The sequence below is a fragment of the Candida margitis genome (genome assembly GCF_024628925.1).
Source record: "Candida margitis strain CBS 14175 chromosome Unknown scaffold27, whole genome shotgun sequence".
NCBI lineage: Eukaryota > Fungi > Ascomycota > Pichiomycetes > Serinales > Debaryomycetaceae > Lodderomyces > Lodderomyces margitis.
Window position 1 is genome coordinate 53,343 of NW_026261742.1, and position 21,549 is coordinate 74,891.

The 21,549-nt window shown below is 39.9% G+C and overlaps 11 protein-coding genes across 11 annotated transcripts; 6 read left to right on the forward strand and 5 right to left on the reverse strand. All coding sequences in view use genetic code 12, as the record gives it.

The window, feature by feature from the left end:
* Positions 1-18: 18 nt before the first annotated feature.
* Positions 19-756, reverse strand: GLX3 (glutathione-independent methylglyoxalase; the record flags this gene model as incomplete). Its single annotated transcript, XM_051817799.1, has 1 exon — positions 19-756. One exon carries the CDS (start codon positions 754-756, stop codon positions 19-21), a length of 738 nt encoding a protein of 245 aa, XP_051673806.1.
* A 760-nt stretch (positions 757-1,516) lies between these two features.
* CANMA_000544 (uncharacterized protein) lies at positions 1,517-2,578 on the reverse strand (the record flags this gene model as incomplete). Its single annotated transcript, XM_051817810.1, has 1 exon — positions 1,517-2,578. The coding sequence occupies one exon, from the start codon at positions 2,576-2,578 to the stop codon at positions 1,517-1,519; it is 1,062 nt and encodes a 353-aa protein (XP_051673807.1).
* A 176-nt stretch (positions 2,579-2,754) lies between these two features.
* Positions 2,755-4,572, forward strand: CANMA_000545 (uncharacterized protein; the record flags this gene model as incomplete). Its single annotated transcript, XM_051817821.1, has 1 exon — positions 2,755-4,572. One exon carries the CDS (start codon positions 2,755-2,757, stop codon positions 4,570-4,572), a length of 1,818 nt encoding a protein of 605 aa, XP_051673808.1.
* Positions 4,573-4,590: 18 nt separating this feature from the next.
* On the reverse strand, positions 4,591-5,148 carry CANMA_000546 (uncharacterized protein; the record flags this gene model as incomplete). Its single annotated transcript, XM_051817832.1, has 1 exon — positions 4,591-5,148. One exon carries the CDS (start codon positions 5,146-5,148, stop codon positions 4,591-4,593), a length of 558 nt encoding a protein of 185 aa, XP_051673809.1.
* Positions 5,149-7,140: 1,992 nt separating this feature from the next.
* On the forward strand, positions 7,141-9,999 carry CANMA_000547 (uncharacterized protein; the record flags this gene model as incomplete). The annotated part of the gene is made up of 1 exon (XM_051817843.1): positions 7,141-9,999. One exon carries the CDS (start codon positions 7,141-7,143, stop codon positions 9,997-9,999), a length of 2,859 nt encoding a protein of 952 aa, XP_051673810.1.
* Positions 10,000-10,101: 102 nt separating this feature from the next.
* Positions 10,102-11,778, forward strand: CANMA_000548 (uncharacterized protein; the record flags this gene model as incomplete). Its single annotated transcript, XM_051817854.1, has 1 exon — positions 10,102-11,778. The coding sequence occupies one exon, from the start codon at positions 10,102-10,104 to the stop codon at positions 11,776-11,778; it is 1,677 nt and encodes a 558-aa protein (XP_051673811.1).
* Positions 11,779-12,121: 343 nt separating this feature from the next.
* On the forward strand, positions 12,122-12,988 carry SLC1 (1-acylglycerol-3-phosphate O-acyltransferase; the record flags this gene model as incomplete). Its single annotated transcript, XM_051817865.1, has 1 exon — positions 12,122-12,988. One exon carries the CDS (start codon positions 12,122-12,124, stop codon positions 12,986-12,988), a length of 867 nt encoding a protein of 288 aa, XP_051673812.1.
* Positions 12,989-13,040: 52 nt separating this feature from the next.
* APL5 (Apl5p) lies at positions 13,041-16,202 on the reverse strand (the record flags this gene model as incomplete). Its single annotated transcript, XM_051817877.1, has 1 exon — positions 13,041-16,202. One exon carries the CDS (start codon positions 16,200-16,202, stop codon positions 13,041-13,043), a length of 3,162 nt encoding a protein of 1,053 aa, XP_051673813.1.
* Positions 16,203-16,355: 153 nt separating this feature from the next.
* CANMA_000551 (uncharacterized protein) lies at positions 16,356-16,958 on the forward strand (the record flags this gene model as incomplete). The annotated part of the gene is made up of 1 exon (XM_051817887.1): positions 16,356-16,958. One exon carries the CDS (start codon positions 16,356-16,358, stop codon positions 16,956-16,958), a length of 603 nt encoding a protein of 200 aa, XP_051673814.1.
* Positions 16,959-16,980: 22 nt separating this feature from the next.
* CANMA_000552 (putative metalloendopeptidase) lies at positions 16,981-19,161 on the reverse strand (the record flags this gene model as incomplete). Its single annotated transcript, XM_051817898.1, has 1 exon — positions 16,981-19,161. The coding sequence occupies one exon, from the start codon at positions 19,159-19,161 to the stop codon at positions 16,981-16,983; it is 2,181 nt and encodes a 726-aa protein (XP_051673815.1).
* Positions 19,162-19,930: 769 nt separating this feature from the next.
* On the forward strand, positions 19,931-21,532 carry CANMA_000553 (uncharacterized protein; the record flags this gene model as incomplete). The annotated part of the gene is made up of 1 exon (XM_051817909.1): positions 19,931-21,532. The coding sequence occupies one exon, from the start codon at positions 19,931-19,933 to the stop codon at positions 21,530-21,532; it is 1,602 nt and encodes a 533-aa protein (XP_051673816.1).
* Between the last annotated feature and the right edge of the window lie 17 nt (positions 21,533-21,549).

Here is a 21,549-nt window from a genome sequence, read left to right on the forward strand (position 1 = left end):
ATGTAAAGAAGTAAAGATTTATTTGGTCGTTTGGTTCCTCGTCTTTTCATAAGTGGCAATGGTATCTTTGGCACCCTTGGTAGCAGACTGTGGATTAAGACCAGTCACGATTCTACCATCAATTACAGTAAACGGGGTCCAATCACCTGGTGGAGCAACATAAGTAGCTCCTTCCTTTTTGGCAACACCCTCCATTGTGACCAAGTTATGCTTCTTGATTGTGTTTGTAAGATGTAACGTTTTCTCTGCGCTATCTGTGAAACCAGTAATCTTTTTGCCTTTAATCAATGGTTCACCCGTTGCTGGGTCAATAAGGTTTTCAAAAATAGCGGGTCCATGACAAACAGCAGCGACGACACCACCATTATCATATGTTGTAGCAGCAATTTTCTGTAATGATTTTGCTTTGGGGTAATCAAATAAAGTTGCGTGTCCAGCACTAGCGAAAAATATGTCAAACTTCTCATCTTCGACATCAGATGCCTTTTTCACATTCTTCATTGCTTTGTTGAATGCCGAGTTTTTGTTGAAAAAGGCAGTGTAAATGTTTCCAAGGTGGAGCGTTAAACCTTCAAGAAGCACACTGTGACTGTCCCAGCCAAATGTTCCAGTTTCTGAAGCAATAGTTACTTCATAACCTTTTTTAGTAAACTCTAAATATGGTTCCAAAACCTCAGTGAGATAAACACCAGTGCGGGAGCCTTCTGGGTAGAACTTTCCGTGGTAAGAACTGATGGCAAGCAATACTTTGACCATGTCGAGGGATTAGTTTTAGGTAAATTAAAGAGATTAAAAAAAGATTTTTTCAGTGACAAAAGGAAGATGTGGAGAATATTTAAATGGTTTCTCCCCTGCTGGTCATAGATTGCTGTCTTTTAGTGCTTACAAATTATTGTAAACAAATACGCGCTTATATTACATTGTTCTAGAAGGGTTTAAAGCAAAAGAATATTGTTATATCCGAAACAGGCAATAAGGTACTACTTTTGTGTAACCAATTTGTACAGAAAAACGTATTAGCCATGTGTTTCCATCGTTCTAGAAAGCCGATGAAGTTGCCTTTAAAATTTCCATTACAGGGGACCAACATCCATCGGTTAAATGGAATGGATAATATTCCGTTGGTGACATATACCAACTGCACTTTGTAAAAACGGAACAAGGTTCCTTCTTTAGCCGTGCCTGTTTCCCGTCATATTTCACAAAAATCAAAAACTTTATTTTTCCATTGATATTTCGGAACGGGTAATCATCAACTGAAAAACAATTTTCAATGTTCTATTTTACTTTTGACTTTAATCCGTAAGCGAGATAAGGTAATCTGCTGGAGCCGGATTTATGCATTTCCTTCTCGTATCTGGATCAGATTCTTTACTACAATCAATGTTTTACAAACTCAAGTATATGCAATGTTGGATCAGCTCCGCCAAGCCTAAAAGTGCATTAACTTTACTAAATATACACCCCAATATTCTTCAGCAATATATTCTTCCTTAGGATCCAGACACGATACTTCTCATTGCAATACATCCTTCAAGTTTACTTCTGCTGATCCTCTCTGCAAAGGCTGTGGTTGCGATTCGCTCTTTTTCCACCCAATCATAAAGATGACATTAAATGTGGCAGGAAGGAGCACTTCCCCATCAGGCTGAACCTCTCCATGTAAACTCTTGTATATTTCATTGGCCGCCAACAATACATCCTTGGGCAAGTTATGTGCTCTAGACAAGACAGCGTTTTGTTCCCCCATGGCCTGTAAATCCTCGCATACAGCAACTATATCAGGGAACCCTCCAACCACGATGTCTTCTGAATCAATAGTTAACAAGCTAAAGCCTGCCTTGTTCAAAAGGGATCCAACGTCATTCAAACGAACCAATGGCGAAACGCGAGGAGAAATCCCTCCTTTCCTTTCAAGTTCTGCCAATTGCAAAGAAGTACGTAGTTCATACAAGGTATCTCCTCCAAAGAGCGTACCCATAAATAAGCCATCTGGTTTTAGTATCCTGTTAATGTTTGCAAGACATTGAGGTAAATCATTTATCCAATGTAAACTTAGATTAGATACCACCAAGTCGTAAGTGTTTGACTCTTGAAGAACCTCATGGTCAAATTTTTCCTCATCTCCAACAACTCTTTCAATATTTCCGGGGAACTGAGAGTCAAACTTTTGATCTGCATCCCGCTCCAATATCTCCTTTGATGAATCAAATAACACAAGATCCTTGATCTTCTCGCGTACCGTTTTTTTATCATTGTTCAACTGCTCAATAATCTTCTCTTCAATCTCATCGCCTTGCAATTGCTGTGGAACATGGCTCTTTGTACAAAGCTGTTTTAGCAAGTTACCGCTATGGCTGCCAAAATCTAGCGCTTTGTCAAACGGTCTAGTAATAAAGGCCAATCGTTCAATTGTCTTCACAGCAACTTCATCTCTCAAGTATTCTTTCTTTCGTGATAGCTCGGGGTTGATCTTTGGTGTTCTCGATCTCTGCAAAAGCTTGGTTGATCTATCAAATACGTTGAATTGGGGCTTGGCTTTAGCTGCGGTTGCAAATGACCTCGAAATGGACGTCATGGGTATAGACTAGTAATGCTTGCCTTTAAAGATTACTGGTTTGAAAAGGAAAAAAATTTAAAGAAAAATTAGTAGTTGCAGCACTGTTTAAACACTTTATGTCTAGCAAATGTACCCGATGGAAACACCAGGTCATTCACTCCCTCCCCTTTGACAAACACCAAGTCCTGTATCATATGCGCTTACTAGCTCCATTTAACTGTGGTCTCGATTTTCACAATGCTATACAAATCACCCATTTGAGGAGATTTAGTAATGTGGGGCATCATCACAATAAGGCACAACCTGTTTCTAAACCGCGTTCAAGGCTATATACATGTTCTTACAAGGACTATATCACCAATTCCAAGACCCTCAGATCCTTGTCTGAAATTTATGACAAAGACCAGTTGATTGCGCAGATTCGGAAACTTCCCATTTCTCCATTCACCACGTTCTTGGGAGAATGCATCAGTCACAACTTTAATATCTCGAATAATCTATGGTTGCTGTTTCGGAAAATGCAAAAGAATAGTGTGGAAATGAAGCGTATTGACTGGGCGTATATTTACCAGTTTCGATTCAACCAATCTCAAGTAGGCATTTTAAATTTCAATTCTCAGTGGAGAAAAATATACGACAAAGAGATGGTGTCAGTGTACAATCTGAGCTATGTTTGCTGGTTATTAAATACCAACCAAATGGAACTTGCTTGTCAGTACGCGATGCTATTTCTCAAGGAGTCAGAGATACCATTATCTATAGTTTTCATGATCCTCACCAGGGCAAATGATCCCGTACGGTTGGAAACTGTTTTTGATCTATTGCTGAATAAACCAATCGACCTTCCAAATGAACTATGGACACAAATCTTGCAGCTTGGTCTTGAAACTAATAACTATACAATAGTGAAGGAAGTGTATAAACGGTACATTATGGAAGGCTTTTCAGGCGGAAAAATCACCCTCGAAGAAGCCGTTCTTTCATTGATGCCGGCGACAAACAAGGTGTTTGACTCAATGACCAATTCCCTCTTGATGCAGGTTCTTCAAGTTTTTGCAACGCATGGAGATACAACATTGACAATAGATTTGATTGAGAGCCATTTTTTCCACAAAATAGTTGCTGGGGGCACTGCTTTGAATAAAGAATTTTGTGTCAAAATTATCGAAAGTCATTGCTACAATGCTGACAGTGACCACGAAAGTTTTGAGAACATTCTTGACCTAATTGATGTCTTTGCCCAAAAGGACGTGAGTGGGGGTATAGTGTCTGCTGATTTGTTTCAAGCAATGAATCTGAAATTTGCTGATTACAATACAATAAGTGGCGCTGAATCCTCTGATGCAGAGGTTGTGATACCGAAAGATGAAAAGGATAATCTTTCCTTAGCAAGGACATCTGTTCTACATGATTTTGTTGTCCAAACTATGGAGTATGTTCAACGTCTACATCCAAAAACAAGAGGTATATTCACTGATTGTTTATTGAACTATGCGGCCACATACTTGAATCACAGCAGTATTGTACAAACACTATCTGCATTGCAGTATACATGTCCTGCTACTATTACTGAACTAAATGAGTTGGATTTCGACCTGATTCTATACTCCCTATCTAAATCTTCTTCAAAGCGCTGTGCATTGCACTACCTTAAATACTTGAAAAGCATCGGAATCAAACCTTCGCCGCAAATGTATTCATGGATGCTTAATTGTACCCTACGTGGTCACTACGAACTGTCAGTGATATATTTCCTAAAGCTGTACTATCAAGACCATGACTCTTTGATCGGTCCAATGATCCAAACTGTTAAAGATTTGCCTGACAATGGCAAACTCGGTAAATTGAAGCACCACTTACTAGGCCATAAGAGCTTGGATTTAAATCATCTATTTGATGTGAGTGAAGACGACATTTTCTCAAAAGCTGGCCCTGTTCATCCCAGCAAGTACTACGAAGCTTATGACTTGAAGGACTTGGCCAAATTAGAAACAATTTTCCCTATATCTTAGTTGTAAAATTCTATCTTTTTATCCATTGATTGCTGCTCGTATCTCCTCTTCATTAATTCCAAATGTGGCGTTGTCTTCCCTTTCTTTCGTGTAGATATTTTCATCAAATGAGTCGCTGTTGATGTTTTGCAATGTGATGGAATTCATCGAGCTCATCATTGTTGAATCAATGGCCATGCGAAGAATGTTGTTTGCATGACAGGCAAGATTATCCGTTGCTTCTTCATGTTTACGGCTGGATGAGTTATGTTCCTGTGCGCTCGACATTGTCTTTGAAGTAATGGCCGCCGAGGATTTTTGTACATCTTCAAAAATGGGGAAATCAACCTTACTTTTGATGCATGGTTGTTTTACATTGCTCAAGCCCTCACGTGGGATCTCAATCCTAATACTGGATAGTGTTTGTCGATTTTTGACCAAAAGATTATGCAACGGATTCAGAAACTTCTTATCGGTAAATACTTTTCCCACAGGCTCGTCGTTGTAATTATACGTTGTTTCCGTTTCAATTGAAGCTTTGCCATAGCGAGGATGTTTCTTAGGCAGCTCGTTTTGTATATTGCTCAATGGTCTCATTTTTGGCGTTGTTTGAGAAAGTTGAGAAAGTGAAGTAAATTGACTATTTCAAAGGTTTGATAAAATTTGCATTTATAGTTTGATAGTTCTATTTATCTTTTGTCTTTATTGGGAAAATATGTATTTGCGTCCTTTATTTTTTTCTTCTTTTTTGCAACCTGTAAATCTAGAAGCGATGAGGTTATAGTTGAATCTCTAAAAACATCAAACATTATTCTCTGTTGATTATTGATTGATAGGTAATTTAAGCCTTGCAAATACTACATAGCAGTAGTCTCTAATATGTACATGACAAAATTGTTCAAATTTAGCAAAAATTTTAGATCAAAGTATATGTACAGTTATCTCAATTCATCACGAGGTGTATACATCATTTATCTTAGAAAAGACTCAGAAGAGAACTTCAATGCTTATAACAAAATATCATTAACCAATAAATGAGTCATCTTGGACACATACTCTCCTAGTTACTTTGGCAGGTGACTGAACAGGTTCACCTCTTGCAATGTTTATATTCGATCTTGAGTTACTTCCAAAAAGGTAACTTGAGTACTCACGCCGAATGCTGATTAGAGTCAGTATCTTTTCTTACCACTACACTTGCGTTGTCAAGACTTCTCGAAGGGTCAGTTTTAATTCTTTATTTCAGCTAACGCCGTTTCGAGTACAACCGAAGGGTTTCAATGACGCACGTGGCGACAGATTAATCTAGGCCAGGCTCAATAGAGACTAATTACTTTGTCGCTAGTGATCCTTCAATTACCTTGACACTCACTGACACTTCTGAATCACTAAAAACGAGATAGAGAGATGCCAGAGAAAGAGGTAAAAAACATACATGAATTTATTTCCAAACCGTACCTTTATTGTTTTGACCTATTTACATACTCCTCTTGCTTCTGTAGCCTTTCATTCGTTTCACTATCATAACGACTATCTACCGGGCATGGTATGATTGAATTTGCGCCAACTAGCAAAAAACAGATACCAAAAGTAGTCGTAAAAAGTGACTGTGTTAGCCTAGTTCGCTGGCTTGCTTTTATATATGTAAACATTCTAAGTTTTTCCACGAGTTATTAGCGATTATGTTGAAGTCCTCGAAGGGTGATATTTTAATTGAATTGTGCGTATTACCAGCGTGCGATGTATGATCTGTTCTAATTATATTTTTGGTCAGCCTCAAGTAGGGAAGACAGTGTATTGTTTGAATATATGTAACGCAGTGGAGGAAAGCTTCTCAATTACTCCAGGTTCTAGTTATGTGCTATAAGTTGAACGAAGTACTTCCTTTATATCAGGTGTTTTCCATCAATTGGTTACAACTTTTGTTTTTTAAAGTTTTTCAAAATAATACATTACATGGTTATATGCAGGAAAACACTTAATTGTAACCAATCATAATCGCGCCGATGAAAATAGAGTGAGAGGGTATAAAGAATGCCACCATGTGGTGTACAGACATGAGAAAAGTCGATCTACGTTGTAGATAGTTCCTATATTTAGTGATGGGCCCAGTACGATTGTCCCGAACTTGACTTTTATTATGGTCAATCAACTATTTACACAAAATTATTCATATACCTTCCTCGTGCCTTCCGAGATTACTTCAAATCCACTTTTCCATTTTCTTTCTTGGTTAATCTCTTCCCTTGTCTTCTTCTCATTGGTAACTTCAATCTTTACTAGTTCCTTTACTTTTGCTAGCGAATGGGCAGATGATACATCGCACTTTGTATATACTGTCTGATTCCTTCTTTTCAACCCCAATGCCTCTAAAGTGCGTCGTGTCGTTGGAGGCATCCCTATGGACGAACGTATTTGTGTGACTTTATAATATAGTTGCCTAGCTGATGACATGCTTAATGATTTTAGTGACAGATGCCTGTACTCTTGGGTTGACATGAAATTTTTTCTTCCTTTCTTCTTTCTGTTTACCTACAGTCGCGACCCTTTTCGGTAGTGTGGGTCGTGTCAATACAACTGTGCTCCATTATGGACGACTTGAGCAATCAAGTCACCAAAAAAAGTCCTCAGCTACATGTGGAGATAGGAGCTCTAATAGCTGATCTTAGGAGAGCTTTGGCCTTACTGGAAATAGACAAATGCATCATTTATCGGTCTGTAACGACTAAATTAGTTGCCATCATCAACGAGTTTGAGCTTCAGCCAAAGTTGCTTGAAAAGCAGCTTGCTTCCTATGTCAATGAATTGAGTTCTTTATTTATCGAGGATGTACTGATTGGTGAATTCATTGGTAATGTCGTATACGCTTTAGCAAAGGTGTGCACTTTTAAAACAACGGCATTGTTCTTTTCGAGTGATGTCTACCTTCTTGACAGTTTGATCGATAGGTGCCGAGATTCAAGCGAGGCGGTCAAGTTTGTTTGTTTACTATGGCTTTGCAATTTAGTACTTGTTCCTTTTCCCATAAAAACCGTGGGAGCTGGTTTGCGTGAAAGATTGGCAGAAACTGCCAAAATTTCATTACGGAGGTTTGTTAATTTGTCCAAGACACAAGTTGTTGCCCTGATATTGTATTCAAGACTACTTTCTAGACCTGATTGCCAGGATATGCTCCATTTATTTTTAGAGCAAATGGTAAACTCTTGGTCCAGTGCAGATGCGAGCCAGAAGTTGGGAACGTTTTTGACAGTGAATAAACTTCTTAAACGAGTTGAGCTTAGTCCCTTGGAAATAACAGGATTATATTCCTGTATTATGGGTGACATTTTAGAGTCCAAGAACTCAAATATGAGTTTGGTTTATTCCATCAAAATTTTGAGCAAATTGGCGGTAAATTACATCAAAAGAGCACAGTTTCAGGGTGTGGCTGAAGTTATCAATAACTTGATAAATGATATACTACTAAGTGACATAACATTTGAAACAAACCTAAGATATGCTATAGCGAAGGCAATGTCTACCATTGTGGAACAGTTATCCTTTACAGCTGTCAATTACCAAAACCAGTTAATCAGATTCATTCCCGATCTCATAGATAGAGAAGAAACAAATGTGCCAAAGCTCCACACCATTTTGTTAAGCTTGGGCTACATCTCCTTGTCCAAAAACTTGCCAGCCATGTATGAAATGGATTGCATCGCTCTCGCGTCGAGATGCTTATTCTTTAAAGTTCCAAAGGGCACAGTTCTTATAGGAAGCCAAATAAGAGATTCGGCTTGCTTTTTGATCTGGTCAGTTGTTCGCAATATGAAGCACTCTTCTTCCAACCTAGTCAATACATTTGTGGACTTATTAAAGGTGTTGGTGTTTGATGAGTTGCTATTGAAAAAGTGCAGTGTTGCAGTTATGCAGGAGATTTTGGGCAGATTGGGCAAAGAACTTGTGAATACTACTTACAAGGGAGAGTTCATAGTAAATTTTGTCTCAAAACTAGACAGTCTACGGCTAGACCAGCACATTTGCTACCAATTTATTGACCTGTTCTATGGTGATATTGATTTGTCTTTTCTTATTTGGCCCTTGGTTGAGATGATATGCAATGACGATGTTGATGGCGGACACTATTTAAACAAGTTACTCAAACAACCCGTTACCCTAGAATTGGTACCGAAATGTACAACTGATTTCAATCAAATTGTGAGCAAGTTGAAACAAGCACACAAATGGCACATTTTATTTCAATTGGATGAGTTTCAAGAAGGCCATCATGCATTTGACAATTTTGTGTTTGATGAGTCGAAACTCGACATGATTAAAGGATACCTTTTTGCCTTGAAATATAAGCAATTGAATGGGTTGGATTGGCAGAATTTACTAAAAATTCTGCAGCACAGTAATCTAGTTGAGGAGATGAGACAAGTGGTTGCCGTCCAAGAGGATCTACCCATCGAAGATGTACTATATCACTTGCCCCACGATCGCAATCTCTCGTGCACTCTATTCAACTTTCCCAATCTTGAGCAACACCAGTACGATCGTTTTGTGAATGTAATCAAAGATTTCCGTGTTGATGTCGTTGTACGCGCAAATTTGATAGACAACCTTGCTGCTAACATACCGCCGTTTTTCAAGGTACACGATATATACACCCTCTTTGACGATTACACAACCACTGATCAGGGGGACGTTGGGTCCAGAATTAGAATAGCGGCGATCAAACTAGTGGTGAAGAACAATTTTGTTGACAATACTGTCAGACTAAAAATGGCACGATTAAGCGGCGAGTTGATGGACAAAATTCGACATCTCTCTTTCAAGGCACTAACAGGAAAAGACTTCACTTGGAGTCATCTATTCCTGTATTACCAATCAATGGAGGTGTATCAATTTAAAGTTGAATTTTGGCGTGGTGTTGCATTTACCTGCGGATCGTTTATCGGAAATACAAAAATCATTAACGAGTCGTTCGTTGAATTATTAAGGCATGGACCTAAGGCCGAAGATTTTGAAATTTGGCTCACGTTTTTGAAACAACCTGACGTAAGAAACAAACGAGAAGTGAAGCTTGTATCCATGGTGTTACAAATGATTCTTAAATTGTTTGATTCAAATTATCAAATCAAGCACGATCTCAATTACCAAGACCTATTTGTAAAGTGTTACAATTTACATATTAACACCAAGAATTTAACACGAGTCATGACAGTATTGCAAATTTTGCTCCACATATCGCAGAGATGCACAAAATTGAGACCAAGGATATACGACAGGTTCTTATGGATTTTGAAAAATCACCCCTCCGCCGAGCTTAGAGCCTTTGTCAGCGAAAACATACTTTTCGAAGTTGTAGGGGAGGCATCGTTTCAGCGTTATGAAAAAATCAATTGGTTTGATATTAAACAGTCGGATTTATCATTTATAGAAGGTGTTCTTCAGTCAATTGATTAACATCGGTAGCGCTTTTACATTTACATTTTTCAGTGCGATTTTTAGTGTGATTTTCAGATGATCTGCTCATCTCATTGTAAAGCATTTCTAAACCCACCAAACATGCCCAGAAAGAAGTCGGCTACCAAGAGGGCCAAAGAAGAAGCATTAAAGCACACTAAGGAAGATATTCACTCAGTGGCTGTCGCAAGAGAGAAAACTCTAGCGGCAGCTCAAGATCCAGTTTCAGAATCGGAATCAGAACCCACTTCCTCAGAGGAAGAGGAAGAGGAAGAGGAGGACGAATATGGAGACTTGATTACCGATGAAGTAGAACAGGGTATCAGCAAGGTATTATCAAAGATAAGATCAGACCCAAAATCACTCCTTGACCCGAATGTCAAGTTTTTCAAGGACCCGGAATCCGATGATATACTTGTCAAAAAGCAAGGGGAAAAGCCAATGTTTTTGAAAGATTACCATCGTCAAAACTTGATTGATGGGTCGTACAAGGAGTTTGATGAGAATGAAACTGTAGATGGTGTGAAATCATTTGCAACTGAGCAAAGGGAAGAAAGGAATAAATTGCTTAATGACATAAACAGTGCTTTCGATGTAGAAGAGGACGAAGATGATGAAGATGATGGTTTCATGAAAAAGAAAGAGAAAGAGGAAGAAGAACAGGGAAGCACCCAGAAGTTACCTGACCCCGAGAAGGATCAAAATGCGTTTCTTTCGGCCTTTTTAGACCAGAAGGCGTGGATACCTAAAAAGGGAGACAAAGTGATTGATCTTGATCAAATAGATAGAAACGATGAAGAAGATTTTGATAACGCAGTAGAAGATTTTGAGAAAGCTTACAACTTTAGATATGAAGATGCTAATTCAACGGAGATTATTTCCTACGCAAGAAATCAAGCCACTTTACGAAGGTCCAACACAAATTCACGTAAAAGGGCTAGAGAGAAAGCACATGAGGAGAAGCGCAAAGCAGAGGAGCAAAAGGCTGAATTGTTGAGGAAAAAGAAGACTGCAAAGTTGAACCAGGTTGTTGATCGATTTGCGAAAATAAAAGAAGCTGTTGGAGATGAGGTTAGCGACGAAGTTATTCAAAAGGTGTTTGGTGACTCTTTGTTAAACGAAGATTTTGATGATGCTGACTGGGACAACAAAATGGCGGAAATATTCAACGAGCAGTATTACGGAACAGAAGTTGAAAAACCAACTTGGGACGATGATCTAATGGAGGGTATGGACGAGAGCACCGACCTGGAGGAGCAAGTCAAACAGGATGAGGATGAGGGTGAGGATGACGCTGTAGAAGCACCTCCACAAAAGAAGGCAAAGAAAGAGATCTTGATGGAGAAGAAGTCGTTGAAGAAAGAAAAAGAGTCCTTGAGGAGTAAGGCACAAGAGATTATTGAAGCAAACACGATCAGATTGCAAGAAGAGGTTGAAGAAGAAGAAGAAGAAAGGGGTCGCAAGAAAGATGAGGGCGAATTGAAATTCAAATATAGAGAAGTTTCCCCTGAGACCTTTGGCTTGTCTACTAGAGAAATTTTACTTGCCGACGACAAACAACTAAACAGCTTTATTGGAATCAAGAAATTCGCACCTTACCGACCAAAGGAACTACGTCTCAAGGACAAACGTAAGTACGCCAAGAAGAGACATCTACAAGAATGGAGAAAGGAAACTTTCAGAAATTTACACGTGCCAGAAGGTGCAAAAGAAGATGAAATTTGGGTACCTGCTGCAGGGGAACAAAAAGACACTAAGCGCCGCCATAAATCTAAGTAGTCTATTTAGTCATTGATTTTGTAAGATATTGATTTCGAAACATATTAGTTCTAGGGAACGATACCTTCGCTCGTGCTTAACTAACGACGGCGATACCGTCCATGACTTCCTTGGCAGATCCCTGAACCCAATCTTCTACTCTTGCCTGTGAAGCTTCTTGCATTAAAAAAAACACAATGACACAAAAAATCCAAAAAGCCAACAAAAGTCTTTTTTAAATTAACTTTAAATCAAATTACTGGGAACGGAAAAAGGAGAAAAAAAGAAAATATACCCAATCAAAAATTCGTCTTTACCTATCATCTTCCAAATCCGTTTTCCTCCCAAACTTCACCAGGTCCCAATGGCAAGCTCACTTTATCAGACCGTAAAGTTTTACTTGAAGTCAGTTGTTTTCGGTGGCGTCCTTGTAGGGTGTGCTTTGTATGGAGTGATTGCATCGATCGCATTGAGACTTGTAGGCAAGGTTGATTATGCCCAGTACACAGTGGCCAGAGCATTCTTTTACTCATTCAGGTTACTCCTTGGGGTTAACATAAAGATTAAGAATGAACACTATTTGAAAGACTTGCCTGCAATTGTTGTTTCAAACCATCAGTCTGCATTGGATATTCATATATTGGGAAAAATATTTCAACCGGGTTATACTGTAACCAGTAAGAAATCATTGGCATATGTGCCGTTTTTAGGATGGTTTATGGCTCTCAGCGGTACTTTTTTCTTGGATAGGGCAAGATCGAGCAAGGCCAAGAAGGTATTGGAGGGAGCATTACAATCATTGAAACAACAGCATCGTGCGTTATTCATGTTCCCTGAAGGTACTAGATCCGGATTGGAGAGTTTGAATATGCTACCCTTTAAGAAAGGTGCTTTCCATTTGGCTAAACAAGCTGGTATCCCAATAATACCAGTAGTTGTCTCGAATACTTCCACTATTTTTAATGCAAAAAGAAAGTTGTTCAATACTGGAGAGATTCACATTGAAGTTTTGCCGCCTGTACCCACAAATGATTTGGAAACAAACGAGGATGTCACCAAATGCTGTGAAAAGGTAAGAAATGATATGATCAAAACTTTGCAAAGAGTGGGGTACTCAACTGTCCCTGGCGTCAAACCAGACGAGGAGTTTCAACCACCAGAGGAAGAAGTCGAAACAGACACTGAGGTCGAAGTTATCAGTGAAGATACACCATTAATTTCAGGAGATTAGTTAAATTATCATAAAGTAGAGGCAACAATCTATAAAAATATATTACAACACATCATCCCTCAATAATCACTGCCTTTTTCTTATTTTTCTTTTTCATTGGCTTTACAGTGATTACAGAAGAATCGGTTGTAGATGCATCATCCTTTGTTTTTGGCCTAGTTTGCTCGAGCTTCTGGCTGCTTTCTTTATCAATTACTTCGCTAATGCCAGTTCCTTCGATCACATTTTCTCTTTCTGTCTTTTTGGCTTTCTTTTTCTTCTTTGGTTTGTCAATCGAAGTTTGCGACAATTTAGCTCGCAAAGCATCTAAATCAATATCGTACTCCTCATTTGAGGTTCTTTCCGGCTCTACTGAAAGAAGATCGAAATTATCCAACTTCGATGAATCAATCTTTATAGTATTTTTCTTTCCCTTGCGCTTTTTCTCAACCTCGGAATTTTGTACCTCATTGGGACTAGCTACACCTTCTACCGATTCTTCATCAAGTATGAGTACTTTCTCCTTTCTCATTTTTGATGACTTTTTCTTTTTGGTTTTCGTTGGTTCCTCTTGCTTGGATGACAAACTGGGTGCCCGCGACGACTCTGAGCGTCCTTCATCCGATATTTCATGTGGCTTGTTTACTGTCTTGCTTTTCTTCCCGGGCTCTAGGTAAAATGGGTCATCCTTCAAACGAAGTGCGCGTTCCTCCATGTTAACTCGTCTATTGGTTTCTGTTTCAGCACTAGTCAATTGGATTAAGTTCTCCTCGTAATTCTCTGAGTCTGACAAGAAAAGTTCATATGCATCATTAGCACCAACTGTGTCAGCCCCTTTGGGTAATTCATTAATTTCCAGGTCCAAGTCTAACGCCTCTGGCAAACCGATATTGAATTGAGCATTTTTTGCGACAGGTTTTAGCATATAAGCTTTGAAAAAGGATGGTAGAATGTGGCTTAATAACCCAGGAAGTCGTTTCGAGGAGGCATTTACTTCTGAATCCTGTTCTGCAAATGGATTAGGCTCAAAGTCAGGCAGAGCGTTTGGCTTTGGTGATTTTTCGTCATCCGAGAAAACCAAGTTTTCGTACTCGTCACTACTGGAACTATCATATGAGTCTGAATTGTCTTCCACTTCGCTTTCTGAACTGTCCTCCACATTAGCACCACCACTTTTAACCCTTTCGCCATAAAGCTCAAAATCCTTGAGTTCAAGTTTCTTTACCCCTGACAAATCGTCACCAATCATTGCTTCCTGGCATAATCTTAAGAATTCCAACCACGACAAAGCCCGCTCTTGGACCTCATAGTTGTAATGTTTCTCCCAATAAGTCAAAAATCCGATTAACCGATAAAGATGGTAGCTCAACTCATTATACTTTGTTTCGGAAAACTCACCATTGCTCGAGTACACACGGGTGTAGTCGTGGACAATACCATTGTAAAGTTTAACCAAAGCTTGGATCAAAATAGACAAGACTTGAGGTTCCTGCAAATTTAGCAACATCGATGATATTTTGAAATTACCTGCCGTGCCAAGTCCCAATTTTTCATCCACTTTGCAATTTACTAACGTATTGAAAATGCACAACTTCTTGTCGAGGTTGACAACCAAGTCCTCATTTTCAACTTCGACCTCGTCGTCATCATCGATTCTGGTTTTAAATTCATCAATATACTCGCCTAGAACCCAGTAGACGTCTTCCAAAATGAGCGGACATGCTGTGATTACGTTTTCATCCAACACTGCTTCAACCACAATTTTTTCTAACAACACTGGCCGAATAGAAGGAACCTTTGTTGCAAGAACTCTAATTTCATTTCCTATTTGAGCAGCTATCTTTTTCGATGTTGTTGCCGATACCGATCCCGTAGATCCGGGAACAACGGGTAGCAATGTTAAGTTCAATATATCTTTCAAAACAGCCACATACCACTTGAAGTTGGGAATGTTATTGTAATTGTCTTTCGAGGCTATCTTTAAGATGTTGCATGTCACCTCCAACTTTAGCGAGTCGTCAACAGTGGTTCTGTCGGGGATCAATTGTAGCAACATCACTTTAACAACGTCAACGATATTGTCGTCATTCACCAAATAACTTGAGACCTCAAGGGCTTTTTTCTTGATTATCAAATCCGGGTCGTTCAAGCAGTCCATGATCACTTCTGACACACCATCCACACTGTGCATAAAAACTGGAAATACTTTCAATATGTTGATCAAAGCGATCAATCCAACAAACTTCAAGTTGGAATCTTTGGTTTTGAAAAAAGTCATCAATTGCTGGATGCATAATTTGGCCGTTTGCTTATCTTTATAAGACTCTTCTGACAACATCTGCCCGTTAACTGCACAATTTATGCATTCATAAATCAAAGATGACGCTTGCGTTCTAAGCATGAGGTCCATTATCGCGGGCAATATCTTCTTCTTCATTCTCGGTTCTATTTTTGACAAGCTTTGGAACAATTTTAGAATCCTAATAATCAACCAATTGTTCTTGGTCTCCTCCAAGATGGAAAACAACTTCGGTAGGTAGTTGAGAAACAATTTTGGATTCTTTTTCGACAACTCGCAAATTACATTGACAGTAGCGCTAACAACTGATACGTCGGTATCGTCCAATTTTTCAATCACCCTGTGAAAGTTTACTCTCAAACTATCTGGGTACTGCAAAAAGATTTTGTACATTGCGAGAATGGCCTTTTTCCTTATGTACGGCTTTGAGTGATTCAACTTCATCAACACATCGTCATTAATATCCTTGGACAAGCTGGGAGTTACTATTGTAGCGATTCCGCTCAAGGCCAACCCGACTTCAACATGCAGTGACGAATTGAGGTCTTTTTTAAACTGGTTCGTAGCAAGTATTAACAAATCCTGCTCGTTTTTAAAACTCTGAATTGCGGCTAGGTAGCCTATACGCTTTTGCTGAAACTTGCTTGACGACATCACCTCGAGTATTTGAAAGTTACACCATGACATATCAAAGCCATACATTTCCAAATACGAGAGCTTCAAAACTGCCATTGCCTTAGTCTCGAGATCTGTGCTGTAGAGTTCCGTTTTGCATTCCTGAATGGCCGAGTCTAAAAATCTTGCTAAGCTCTCGGGCGAATCTTTCGAGTGCGCTCTGATCCCCTTGATTAAATCATTGAGAGACTTCTCAAACAGAATTCCAAATGGCTTGAGCCTCGCCAAGACTTCTGAATTCTGTAGCTGGAAGGACGACATACTCAGGATGCAACTCTTGGTGGTAGAGGTATGATTTTGTTAACGCGACAAAATTTTGTAGCACAGTGAAAGTGGGTTTTCTCTGTTGCATACAGGACAGGATGACACTTTTCAAAAAGCTTTGCAATCTGTTTTTAACCTTTTATACTGCTCATGAATCAAGAAGAGACAAATGCACCTCAACAATGGGAAGGGCGCAAGACTGCGCTGGAGCAAAGTCCTGAGGATATGGAAATTACCGGTAACAATGAGCTGTCTTCGGATGACGAGTACCTACTGAGTGATCAAGACAATTCAAGTACACACATATCAAAGAACAATCACCTTGATGCCCAATTTCACAATCCAAGTAGCTTGAGCAATCACGCAAAGTATTTTACCAATTCCATAGTACTGTCCTTAGATTCCAGTGATGTTGACAAGTCCTTGGTTCTTGAAGCGCAGATTAGTGGAAACTTGAACAACGAAAACCAGAAGTTGGTAGAAAAGACAAACCTTTTGCGGGCAAAAGTTAGTACAGTTCAAGCATTATGTGATTCCTACTTCGGTACAAAAGATGGTTCAAAGGTAAGTAGAGCAGAGAAGCTACGAAGTGAGATAAGTATTATTGAAAAACGGTTGCTGAAGTTAAAATATGGCGGTCGAAGTTCATTTCCGACATCCTTGATAAAGACCCAGAAGAGCGGTGTTATTGAGGAATATCCGGTGGAGTACTTCCAAGCAAGAGACAAAGTGCTAGAGCGAGTGCAAGAATGAGATAAAAATATTCTAAATTTAACTATCTATATGTGTAGATCAACCCTAGTCCATCTAGCCAACCTCCCAAATAAAAGTACATACCCACTATCTGAGCATCCTCTGTCGGTTTGACTAAAGATGACAAGTGACCTCCTTGTGCATTTCCCAACATAGGTGAACTTCTATTACTGTTGGTCACAACTTGTATGCCGTCAACCCATGCACCGTTTCTGATATTAAACCTGACTATTTCTTCACCATGTTGCAATTCAAAATCTGAATATGACCCTGTTTCCTTTCCTACTAGTGAGGAGACTTCCTTTGCCACGCCGTTGACTTGGCTGTGTGTTTCATGATGCAATTCATGATGTCCAATTAGCTTCTTTAGGTAATTCCTAGGTGGCACTTTTGGCGCGCCTCCCTGAGTTCCTGTACTGGTTCTGAAATAAAATCTTACACCATCCAATGCACGGCCTGAGTATACTCGAACTTTATAAACCGTCTTCAAATTAAATGTAGCTACTCGCATCTCACCCTTGGCAGATCCCAAAAGCTCACTCTTGTACCCTGTCAATTCGCCACGTCCAAGTCCAAAATCACTCTTCACCAAGTCCTGCTGCAGTGGAGAGCAATGTTTTTTGAAGTCATCAATGAATAGGTCACCAGCCAAAGACATGACTCTAACCTTGTAGCCTTCCCCTGCATCCCTCTTGGCTGACCGCAATTTGGCAAGATATTCAGCATAATTGATGACACACTGATGTACTACACCATTACCGCCATACCCCTGTGGCAAGTATGGTTCATGATATCGGGTCAAATCTCCATCGACAATCTCCACCATAAAGATACCTGCATCCGACATCATAACCGACCCATTTCCAGGCAGTGCATACAGCAGCGGAACTGCCAGATTTGGATACAGAGAGTCGGGTTTCCTAGTTGTGGTGTATACTTTTTCAAACCTATCAACAGGCAATGCAAACAGGTCGTGGTACAAGAACCTTATCAAGTCTAGTACATTCCAATGACATACCCTGGACCATTGGCCATTGCGTTGAATAAGCTCACCTGAAGAATGTGTTCGCAAACACTCAAGTTCTCTGGTGAGGAATGATCGATTCCACCACACGTAATCTCTCAACATAACTCCATCAATTTGATGTGGACAGCCCAAAAGATGGCCGATTTCGTGCATAAAAGCTCCAAGGCAAATATTCAAACACTCCCAACTGGTGCCACACTCATTACAATCATTGGCTACCTCATTAGTGCTTAGTCTTGTGCTATCCAAGAAGGAAGGTGTTAGCAAGGGGAAGTTTTGCGGGTACGAGTGTAGCCCATGCGATCCAAATATAGCCAACTTAACTTCATTAGTCCCCCCTCCAAGTGCCGCATGTGTCAAGATCAAATTATTCTTTTTGTCGTAGGTAGAGTCGAGATACATGACGGCACACTGGACGGCAGTGCCACTTTTAGGATCATATATGTCCGAGTTTTTGATCAACTCAATTGCATGGCTGAATAGACCACCAGAATCTTTTGCATTAGGATTTTGTTGGGCCAAGTCCGGACTTCTCAACTCGGCTACACTCTTTGGACTGGTTAAAACATGAACCTTAATCTCCTGGTGAGGCGTTGGTGATTGAACTTTGTACCCGAATATAGTCTGGTCCAGCGTAGTCTCTTCAACAAATTGGAAAGATCTATTGCTGAAACCAACGGCTCTCATTTCATCTTGAGTATAGGCTTGCATCATTCGGCCTGCAACTTTCAATTTTTTAATTGCATTTTCCAAATTAGGTTGTTCCCCTCGTGACAATCGATAGTGTGGCATATCGTACGTATTTGGTGAGTCCCTACCACGAATTAGACACAAATGCACTGGCTTGTTTTGGGGTAATGGGTTAAAAGCAAGAGCCAATCGACCCTTGTCAACCACGTTTGGTCTACCGTTCCTATACTCAGGAAAGCCAAAACTCGAAAGAAACCCATTGTCCATTACCTCAACATGAAATTGGTTACTTTCTCCTGGGGACACATGCACGAAAGCCTTAAATTGTCCGTTGTTAACCTCAAAGTATTGTGGGGGGAATACTTTGTTCTCATTGTTGGTGAAGCAAACAATTCCGTGCTGAATCCCTGAGGAGGTCGATCCGCTCACAATCACAGCAGGCGACGAAACAATTTCGTTGTCCCTGTAGCTAAACAGTATGGTCATTGTAGTTAAGAGTGCTCTTGCAAATACAGGTAGTGGCTGAATTTGTACAACTCTGGATTTTTTTTTTCTGGTTTTATATTTTTCATTGCTAACGTCACAATCAAATATGCAAGAATTGTGCGATTCTGAAACTGTATGCGCTCGTTCCAAAGTGTTGTCTACATATTGTTTGTCTTAGTACGTGTTACACTTGCTGAGGGCTAAGGGTTATATGCTAATTTTTCTCTTCCTTAGTGCTAGCTTAGTATCATTAAATACACTTGAAGTGGGGCAGGATTCTTTGAATTTGATGAGAAAAGAAGCTGCCAGCGGATAACCGAGACATAGTGTGAGAATATGTCTTTCAATATAAGAGATAGAGTGTAGTGACTTGTCTTCAAGACTTCAAGTTAATGTTTATGTATTTGTTATTAGGTATTTAGTTAGTTAATCATGCACCTTACTCAGGTGCTATTCTTCCAGTCTCTTCTCTTAATCCCCTTACAACATCCCCCAGTAAAGCTTTTCACTCTCGTCCTTAAATACTATTCCTAATAGTTTCCCAAATATACTGCCTCAGATTCCATCAGAATTCTGTCTACAGGGTCGGGGAAGGTAGCGGGGACATACAACTTTGCAGCCTATTGCGCGAACAGAACTTTTCTGGCTTATAATTTTGGATAAACAAACGCGGCGAAGGTTTCTTACCAGTTAATGCTGCATAAAGTATTCTGATTCTAACCATTCGACGATAACTTTAGACACCGACTTGAGTGTGTAATTTTAACCAATGGGTGAAAAGAGAAAGTCAGAAGCTTTCACAGCGGCATCTAACCATTGGGTCAAACGCTTCAAAAATGAGGCGGCCCATGCTGAGAGAGATATCACCACAGGAAGTAGCATCAGGCGAGATGAAGTTGCTCCAAAACCTACCAATAACATCCCTTCTCAGATTAAGCTTTTGTATAACCCCAGTTATCCCCAGGAGGACCTTCCCAAAGTGAACCAGGATACAGTTAGAGTTGCCGATTTAATTGGATCAGCGGATATAACAGAAACGTTTCAATTCAACTTCTGCGTTGATCTCCCGTTCTTTCTATCGTTCTTGCACCCGAGCTTCAAAACTGAAAAGAAGAAAATAGTCTTTATCACCGGGAACAAATTGTTGGATCCCAGTAACGAGGAGGCGAATTCAATAAAGACAAACTATAATATACTGGAAGTCCATGCGACCTTACCAAACAGGTTTGGAACCCATCATACTAAGATGATGATTAATTTTTACAAGGACAACTCAGTGGAGGTGGTCATTATGTCTTGTAACTTGACAAGGCTCGATTTTGGTGGTTTGACACAAATGATATGGCGATCAGGACGATTACTCACGGGGGAAACTACAAGGACCAGAAGCTCAAGGTTTAAAATGGATCTAATTGCATATTTGCGCACGTATTCAAAGCCACAGGTAGACAGCCTTGCTAGGTCATTGGAACTGTACAGTTTTCTGGGAATCGATGTTGAGTTGATTGCATCATCACCTGGTCGTTACAACTTGAACCAGGACTGTTCTCACTATGGATATGGAAGTCTATTCGATGCATTGAAACGGAACAATCTATTGATAGATAATAAGGATAAGGTTCGCCATTATAACGTTTTGGCGCAGACTTCGGCAATTTCATATCCTTTTGCCGTTGAAAAATGGGCTACAGCTGGAGTTTTTACTCATTTGCTTTGTCCAATGCTCTTCTCAAAGGACGAAGAGTTCAAATTATTAGCACCAGGAAAGGAGAGTTTGCGCAATCATCAATCGAATCATAATTACACACCCTCTATTGTTTTTCCGACGGTTGGTGATGTGGCTGCCAGTAATGTTGGCTTCATGGCCGGCCAGGCCATCCATTTGGACTATTCTCGGTCGTTTGTTCATAAGAATTATTACGAGCAAGCGATTAAGCCATATTTGAGAAAATGGAATTCGGGCGAGGGTAATCTACTTACAGGGAGGGAGCGTGTTATGCCACACGTGAAACTATACATGTGCGATAATGGTGATGAATGGGGGTCTCTAAAATGGTGCTATATGGGAAGTCATAATCTATCCAAACAAGCTTGGGGTAGCAGAAAAGGTAACAAATTTGTAGACGATGACCCTAGTCAGTATGAGGTGAGTAGTTACGAGCTAGGTGTCCTCGTTGTGCCAAAAACAGGAACAACAATGAAAGCAAGCTATCTCAAGGACAAGGGTTCCGAAGATGCAGTATCATATGTTCGAATGCCATTCAAACTTGCACCTACTGCATATTCCAAAGACGAAAAGCCTTGGAGTGGACATGTTTCGTACGGAAAATTGCGTGATACCAAGGGCAATACGTATAATTTACCGAGTTGAATTCACTTCGATCCGTA